Source organism: Cebus imitator, unplaced genomic scaffold, assembly GCF_001604975.1.
Source record: "Cebus imitator isolate Cc_AM_T3 unplaced genomic scaffold, Cebus_imitator-1.0 Scaffold541, whole genome shotgun sequence".
NCBI classification, from domain to species: domain Eukaryota; kingdom Metazoa; phylum Chordata; class Mammalia; order Primates; family Cebidae; genus Cebus; species Cebus imitator.
Window position 1 is genome coordinate 700,589 of NW_016107856.1, and position 9,035 is coordinate 709,623.

General features: G+C 43.6%; 1 protein-coding gene across 10 annotated transcripts in view; it reads left to right on the plus strand.

Annotated features, from left to right (window-relative positions):
- The first annotated feature begins 3,609 nt into the window (after positions 1 to 3,609).
- FCGR2A (Fc fragment of IgG receptor IIa) overlaps positions 3,610 to 9,035 on the plus strand; it is a 12,513-nt gene continuing 7,087 nt past the window's right edge. For 4 of the 10 annotated variants that reach the window (XM_017515110.2, XM_037733681.1, XM_017515113.2 and 1 more), the window contains exons 1-4: positions 3,611 to 3,746; positions 4,183 to 4,203; positions 4,525 to 4,782; positions 7,665 to 7,919. In XM_017515110.2, coding sequence (XP_017370599.1) covers positions 3,662 to 3,746; positions 4,183 to 4,203; positions 4,525 to 4,782; positions 7,665 to 7,919 — 619 coding nt within the window. In that variant the 5' untranslated portion in view covers positions 3,611 to 3,661. Of the gene's footprint in view, positions 3,747 to 4,182; positions 4,204 to 4,524; positions 4,783 to 7,664; positions 7,920 to 8,616; positions 8,740 to 9,035 lie in introns of all 10 variants that reach the window. The other 6 variants (XM_017515109.2, XM_037733679.1, XM_017515108.2 and 3 more) reach the window with 3 other exon arrangements.

Genomic DNA, 9,035 nt, shown 5'->3' on the forward strand with positions numbered 1-9,035 from the left:
CACACATGCACACATGCACACATACACACACACACATTTTTCTCTAGGAAAATTTACCCTTTCCTAATTTTCCCTAGAAGGGAAAAAATATCCATCTATTGGCTTTTGATATGCCGTTTAACTTTTTAGTGGGTTTCCTTTTATATTTCTTCCTCAAAAATACTTTTTTCTTCCATTCTTCTAGTCTGAATTCCAATTTCTGTCCTGTCTCTACCTGCAGTGTGGTAAGACTATGATGCACTCACAGCACATTGTGAGTAGTAACAAGCCAAAAACTAGGGGTCACATCCAGGTTCAAATGCTGATGTGGGAGAGGAAAATATTAATATGGAGAGGCAAAAGTAGAGTAAGGGGGAAGGCAAAGCTGGAGCTGCAGTTTTGGAAGAAGCTACTGACTGCTCAGAAGTCCAGCAGGTTGAATTTGCCAGAACTTCTTAATATCAAATTTCTCTGTGTCTTAAAACCCGATTCTCCTGAGTTCTCCTGTGTAGCAGTGAATAGTTTCCTATCCACTTCAGTACTAAAAAAAATGGCTTTTTTGATATTCTGGGAAACTGAAACAGTATTATTTCTAATTTTAGATTTCCCCTCAGTTCTCAAGGCCTCAAACACAATACCCTCTAATGACATTGTCTTGGGGGTGACCCCAAATTATCATTTATTTCTTACTTATGAGCGGAGAGTTTGTAGCTTTTACTTGCCTTGTCTCTTTTAATACCTACAGCCACTGCCTGGGACAGGAGGAGGGAGTGTGCATAAAGGATCACGTTTCCACAATTTGCCATTTATTTCCACGTAAGCTGATTACAGGCTGTGTTTCCTTTTCGTTACTCCACAGCATCTCTTTAGCTCTGCTTCAGTGGTAAATCCCTCTAATGTGCCAGTCTTTCTACCTCAACTGGATTCAATCTGAAAAGTAACTTAATAAAATCATAAATGTAGACACCCCCCACTTGGGGTCAAATTAGAACTCCACTAAGGAAGGAACTCCTACAAACAAAAAAGCAGGAGCAGCCCTTCTTGAGTTGGCTTGACATTGTTGATTCTGTGTGGGTGCCGGCATCCCATTCATCTCAAAGGGGAGATTTTGTTAATGAAACAACATGAAGAGACGAACTGTCTTTTGAGAACATAAACCAGAGATAGATGCCCTGGGAATGTGAGTGCTATGGCACTGTCTAGGTGAAAGGAGATGCCTACTTCCACACTCCAACACCACAGTGCACCTCATGCTTTGCTGTGCAGTGGGAGGGGGTGCTTGACCTAGAGGCTTTGATTCAATCCCACATCACAATTTCCCTCTAGAATCTTCTTATTTAATAACCACTGACCCCGCCATAATAGGTCTCTAGGGAATATGCCAATTCTCTTTCAATGTTCTGGCCAAAGAGTGGACAAAAATCCCTTCTCTTGATTTCCCAAGAACAGGCTGGGAGTCTCAAGAGATTTTACTAAATGACAATGAAAATCAAACAAATTAAAGAAATTATTAAAAAATATAAAAATCACAGAGCGTACTATAGTTACTTAGAAATGAGGAATACAAAGTATTATGAAAAGTCTGAAGCATCTACAATTATTTGTGGCTGATTTCTAGGAAATTTCTCCTTGCTGAGAATAGCTTTATCTGACTACCCAGAAGGTTTAAGTCCTTGCCACAGAGAGTCCCCAGGAGTCACTCAGGATGTGGTCTTGGTGATTGAGCAGGATATACTGCTATAAAACGCTGAGAAAAGTTCTAGGAAAAGTGCTGGACTCTGTGGTTCATGCCTATAACTCCAGCTCTTAAGGAGGCAGAGGCGGGAGGATAGTTTGAGTCCAGGACTTCAAGACCTGCTTGGGTAATATAGCGAGACCTCATTCTCAAAACAACAACAACAACAACAACAAAACAAAACAAAAAAGTTTTAGGAAAAGTTTAAACATATTTGTGTATTTTAAAAGCTGACTTAGGTACAAAATCTTTGTCCTGAAATTTTGCAGTTGGATTGAGGTGGAGTGTAGTATATCTCTTGGGTGAGCAGGGTATAGATGACCTGAGAACAATTTTCTGCTTCCATTGCAACTGCATACGTGAGCATAACATTCTTTTGCCTGTGTAGTAATGAAGTGTGCATTTAATGTTCAGTGTGTGGGTATTCCCCTTGGAATCTCTGCTCTGGGAAACAGTCCTCCTTAGACACTGGGAATGACCACCCTTTTCAGGTAAAATACCATCTTCTAAGTACAGGGGTATCACTATCTTCTCACAGACCCACCCATAAAAGAGTAGCATAAAGATAGTAATTAAATTATTTAAACTATCAGAAAATATCACATTTTCTGATATTTTTGTGTCTATTGTAAGTACTTTATACAATTAATTTACCTGACATTATTTAACCTTCAAAACAACTCTATAAGGCAGTTGCTATTTTATTTTATTAAATTTATGAAAATAATAAATTTTATTTATTTAATAAATAAAATCCCCATTTTATTTTTTATTAATTTTATAGAGATGAGAGCTCACTCTGTTACCCAGGAAGGTCTTGAACTGTCTCTATTTTAATCTTCTAATTTTGACATTTCTCCTTATGTATTACAATACTGCAATGAACAGTCTTGTTGATATTTTTTTCACATTTAAGTGTTTCTATTGGATATATTTTTTGAAATGGAATTATTAGGTGATAAGACTTACAAATTTCACATTTTTAATAAATAGTGCCTAAATCCCCTTCAAAAATGTTTGCCAATAACCCCATTATTTGTGTTCCATTTTTGAAATATATAAATGTGTGTGCAAATCAACTGCTCTGCATGGGTAGTTCCTCACAATTTCTGTAATGGAAAACAGAGAGGGAAAACCACTTACGGTTTCTGGGGGAGAAAAGGTTTCAGCTTCAAGGAAAGAGAATTTCAGTAGGAGAAACTATTGTGAAAAACAAGGTAATTTTCTTTTTCATTTTTGTTTTGAGATGGAGTCTCACTCTGTTGCCCAGGCTGGAGTGCAATGGCACAATCTTGGCTCACTGCAACCTCCGCCTCCCAGGTTCAGGCGATTCTCCTGCCTCAATCTCCTGAGTAGTTGGGTTTACAGGTGCCCACCACCATGCCCAACTAATTTTTGTATTTTTAATAGAGACGGGTTTCGCCATGTTGGTCAGGCTAGGCTCAAACTCCTGACCTCAGGTGATCCTCCCACCTTGGCCTCCCAAAGTGCTGGGATTAGAGGTCTGAGCCACCGTGCCTGGCCAACAGGGTGATTTTCTACTTTGGGTAAAAACAGCTGGACATTATCTTCTTCCCAGGCTCTGGTACCCACTTCTCCAGCAGGCTGCATTGCTGGTTGTTTTTGGCTCCAGTTGGAAGCAAACTGCTCTAATATCTTTTGATGAGATTTTGACCAGGAATGACCTTAAACAAAAAGGAATACTCTAACAAGGAGTATACTGGCCAGCACAACAGTAACCCCTTCCCAGAGTTTTCACAAGGACACAAGGGGATACATAATACATTTATCTGTAAAGCAAACTCAACTCCTACCTGGAATTGTTCCTGATTGGTTAGCAGAAACAGAATTGAGGACTGATGACAGTTGCACAAGAAGATGAAATCATTTCCTTCCTCTTTTCTAAGCTTGTCTCTTAAACCCCACTAGACTTTGGCACAGTGTGGGATGACTATGGAGACCCAAATGTCTCAGAATGTATGTCCTGGCAACCTGTGGCTGCTTCAACTACTGACGGTTTTGCTGCTGCTGGGTGAGTGAGGGTCATTCTGAAATAGGGCAATTTCAGCCACTCCTGCTGCCGGGACTCCAGGCACCAGTGTGGTAAGGAGCAGGCCTGAGCCCTGGAAGCAGACAATAGATTGAAAGAGGAGAAAGGACCCTGAATTCTTAAGTGTTCCAATGGTTCCTGAGGCCAGAACTCAGAGCTAGTTTCGTAGTACCTGGGAAGTCCATTCTGCACCAAACATTCATGTGTACTGTGTAGCCATGAGGAGGGACAGGGAATGAGATAAGGGGGACATGTGAAGTGAATACTCGTATAAGAGAATAACTGGAAACAGGATCTTGAGATGGGTTCTGGAGAAGGAGGAGCCTAAGCTCACCTCCCCCGCCCCATTCACATATGCCGCTAAATTTGCAGCCATCTTCTCCTGCTCAGTGTTCACCCACTGCCTTCTGTTTTACAGCTTCTGCAGACAGTCAAGCTGGTGAGTATGCTCCTTGCTTCCTTGTATTGACAGTGTTATTTCCTCATAATATGATGCTGTGTTTACTCTGGGGGGATATGCCTGTGCCACTGAGAATCAGGCTTGGGTTCAGCATAGGCAGTTCCCCTATTTTAGTGGGGTCTGGGATTTGCTTCTTAGATCCACTGAAGACCCAAGGGAATGAGGCTGCTGCAAGTACAGATCTTGAACTGAGTCTACAATAGGATTCTTTGGTGCCTGACCTCCCTTGGGAGTTCCTTTGGCATCCACAGTACCTTCAGGGTTATTTATTTACATCCCTTTCCACTCTCTGCCTCTCAGCAGCTCCCCCGAAGGCTGTGCTGAAGCTCGAGCCCCCATGGATCTATGTGCTCCAGGAGGACTCTGTGACTCTGATGTGCCAGGGGGCTCACAGCCCTGAGAGCGACTCCACTCAGTGGTTCCACAGTGGAAATCTCATCCCCACCCAAAAGCAGCCCAGCTACACCTTCAAGGCCAACAACAATGACAGCGGGGAATACAGGTGCCAGACCGGCCGGACCAGCCTCAGCGACCCCGTGCATCTGACTGTGCTTTCCGGTCAGTGGAGGAAGGCCCTGGGGTGGACCTGGGAGGGCCAGGACGGATGAAATCTGTTTACAGGCAAAGGTTGACAGGAAAGGGGGGTGGCCTGCTTACTGGGAAGCACTGCTGATCTCATTCATTCCCCATTTCACCCCCCAACTTTGCTTAGCATGTGTGGTGGGGGAGGGAGGAATTACTAGTAATTTCCTCAGTATATGTTAGGTTGTTTTTGCCTCAGTCTTGATTGAGCAAGAGGGTTACAAGGCCACAGACAGCTGAGTGTGAGAGGAGCAGAAGGAATTCCCTACTTTAAAAAACTACCTTTCACCTGAGGCTGTGTGGTAAAGCAGAGAGGTTGGAGGGAATAGACCTGTAATGTCCCTAAGGCGGAAGGCTGCCAGACAGGTGTGAGGAGGTGGGAGTGCAGAATTCAGCCTGGAAGATGAAGTCAGAGGTGAGGGCAGGGGGAGGGGAGGTCAAGCAGAGGCTGGTAGGCTGTTGCAATTATTCTGACTTTTATTCCTGAGTAAGTGGAGATGGCTTTAATTAAAGGAGTCACATAATCTGATTTAGGTTTATGTCAATATTTGACAGTGTTCAGTTAAAAAGACTGTAGAGAAAATGCTCCTAGAAGATAATATTCTTTCTTTCTTTTTCCTCAAGTAGCTGGGACTTCAGGTGCACACCACCAGCCATGCCCAGCTAATTATTTTTATTTCTTTTTATAGAGACAGGGTCTCACTATGTTGCCCAAGCTGGTCTTGAGCTCCTGCCCTCAAGTGATCTTCCCTCCTCAGCCTCAAAGTGTTGGGATTATAGGTGTGAGCCACCAAGCCTGGCTTAGATACTGTTTCTGCCTGCTTCCAATGTCTGAAAATATAAGCACATTTCTATTGTTTTTACTTGAGCTGCACTCTTGGCGCATAAACCCCAGCGATGGTCACAGGTAAACATTCAGTGTTTTAGATTCTCCTGTTCATTGAGAGGGTGATGTTTTTGTGGTCCTTTAAGGCTGCTGCTGTACCAGAGAGATCCTGGCAGTGGATTCATTTTCTGTTGATGAAGGAGAATAAACATTGAGTCAACCTCAAAAGATGCCCATGACATCATAGTTCCTCTCTCTATTGGCTTCCCTGAAACAGCTGATAGTACTTCTAACCCTTCCTATGAAAATGAAAAAAATACAGATAATAAAAATTGAGGGCTGGGTGCAGTGGCTCACACCTGTAATCCCAGCACTTTGGGAGGCCGAGGTGGGCAGATCACCCGAGATCAGAAGTTTAAGACCAGCCTGACCCCACATGGAGAAATCTTGTCTCTACTAAAAATACAAATTATCCTGGTGTGGTGGCACATGCCTCTAATCCCAGCTACTCAGGAGGCTAAGGCAGGAGGATCCCTTGAACCCGGGAGGCAGAGGTTGCAGTGAGCCAAAATTGCACCATTGCACTCCAGCCAGGAAAAAAAAGAAAAACTTTGCTGCAAAAAAAAAAAAAAAAAAAATTGAGATCTGAAGCACTGTTACAGAGAAACTACCTGGTCCCACCCATCCATTGTACAAAGAAATGAAGCTGATTAGACCCAAGAGCACACCCAAAATCCCAATCCCTCCTTTAGTTTCTATTTCATGCCATCTCAATAATGGTACCTGGCCTTTCATATATAGAATACTGTTTTCTTAAATAAATTTTTATTTAAATAAGATAGAATAAATTATATGTATTTCTATGATAGAGCAATTTGATTTTCTTCTTTATTAAGTTTATTGAAACTTTGTTAATAGATTTGTCTTCTGAGGTAGCTGAACTTTGGAATCTGATAACTCTGCCATCAATGAAGGGAAGGAATTATTGGGAGTGAGGATGTTTGTAGGCAAAAAGGAAAAAGTGATTTTAAGTTTTAATTTTTTCTTGAATTCCTTTTATTCAGGGTCACAACTGAATGTTGAATTCACCTGTGGGAATTCAAAAGTCATACCTTTTAATTTCTTATGTGGATGGAAGATTGAGAGTGTGGTATGGTCTGCATGTTTCTGTGTCCCCAAAATTCATATGATGTGAATTAATCAAACAGCAACCCCCAGGATGATTGTATTAGGAGGTGAGGTCTTTGGGTAGGTGATTAGGTTATGAGGCACAGCCCTTGTGAATGGGATTAGTGCCTTTATAAAAGAGGGCCAAGGGAGCTCAAAGGCCTTTTCTACCATGTGAGGACACAGCAAGAAGCCTCAGCTGTGAACCAAGAAGTAGGCTCTTACCAGACAAAGAAGCTGCAAGTACCTGATCTTGGACTTCTCAGCCTCCAGAACAGGGTGAAATAAATTTCTGCTGTTCATAAACCACCCAGTATATAGTATTTTGTTATGGCAGCCTAAGACAGACTAAGACAGGGCTGGTGAGGTATGATTAAGGGTCTATTTTTTTTTAAACCAGCAACAACATGTGGAAAAAAGAGGGAAAAAAGGCTCTATTTTATTGCAAATACAGTTGGTGGCTGCCCACCCTCACTTCCCAAAGCTTGTACAAAATTTACCATTAAATTAGTAATCCCCAGACCACAAAAACTGATGGCTTCAGGTCCTGTTGAGTAACCTCTATAGTTACTGAAATGCACTCATTTGTCTGCTCAAACGTGGTATTTTAAATTCCTCAGAATTGTTTTAAATATCTGTTCTACATCTTTGAAACTTCTGAAAACTTCTGTTTTTTAGAGGACCCATAGATATAAATACCATATATTGCCTATAAGAGAATGCTCACATCTGTCATGAAGCATCTTCATTTCTCTCTGCCAGACGCCATGTCAAGTCCTGTGAGTAATGTACCTCTGAGAATGAGACTGAAAAACCCTTGGAGTCTAGCCTTACAACTTTTTCTTCTCATATTTGTGTCTTTCAGAGTGGTTGGCGATCCAGACCCCTAGGCTGGAGTTCCAGGAGGGAGAAACCATCATGCTGAGGTGCCACAGCTGGAAAGACAAGCCTCTGGTCAAAGTCACATTCTTCCAGAATGGAAAATCCAAGAAATTTTCCCGTTTAGACACAAGCTTCGCCATCCCACAAGCAAACCACAGTCACAGCGGTGATTACCACTGCACAGGAAGCGTAGGCCACACGCTGCGCTCTTCCAAGCCTGTGACCATCACTGTCCAAGGTATGGGGAGTCTGCCAAGATGTAGGGAGAGAGAGGAGGGGATGGACAAGGGCTAAGGTCACATGGGCCTACATGGAGATCTGAGAAAGGCCACAGCAGCAAGATTGGGTGCTGGAGCAAAGAGGAGAGTTGTGGAGGTCTGGCTAAGTATTGGCCAATGAGCAGGAGTAAGGGCCAGAGCTTGGAGCCCTCAGGTTTCAAGTAATAGGTGGCCAGGCTGTTGTTCCACTTTGAAATGCAGGCCCCAGACTAAAGATGGCAGCGAAGCAGAGTTCCCTCATTGATGCAGAGGCATTCTTAAGAGCTGAGTTTCCCCTCGTTTATTCTCATGACTCACGGTATAGCCATACACTCCAGAAGGCCTGGCATGTCGTGGGCTGTTCAAGGCTGTGCTCCATAGAGTAATGATGCCTCCAGCTATGGGAAGCTATGGGGCCACTCTCCCCACTGCCTCGGAGGGCTAAGGGGAACTCTTCTCTCTGCTCCTGCATGCTCACCAGTGCACTTTATTAGTTTGGCGGAGAAACCTGGGTAGGGAGGAGGCACAAGTCCGGCCACAGACACCCCGTGCAGGTGTGGCTTGGGATGTGGTGAGTGACTCAGACACAGAAGAGCTTTGGGTGACAAGCACTGGCACATAGCACTGGAGGAGGGGGGAGATGGGACAAGAGAGTGCTGCCCGTCCTGTCTTCCCTAGTGCCCAGAGTGAGCAGCTCTTCGCGGATGGGGATCATTGCGGCCGTGGTCGCTGGGATTGCTGTAGCGGTCTTTGTTGCTACTGTAGTGGCCTTGATCTACTGCAGGAAAAAGCGGATTTCAGGTTTGTAGCTCCTCCTGGTCCCTTTTGTTATCAGTTTCCACTTGGCCCAGGCCCTAGACCCAGACATTGCCAGAAGATCTGGGAAAAAAAAAAAAAAAAAAAAAAAGTCCAAGCAACTGGATTAGCCGCCTTGCTGTGTGGTTCTGTCTACACTGGCGTAAGCACATTTCACAAGGCATTTATGCAGCCAAGCACTGGGGCTGCACAAACGATTTTTTAAAAATTGTTTCCCAGGCCGGGCGCGGTGGCTCTTGCCTGTAATCCTAGCACTTTGGGAGGCCGAGGTGGGTGGATCA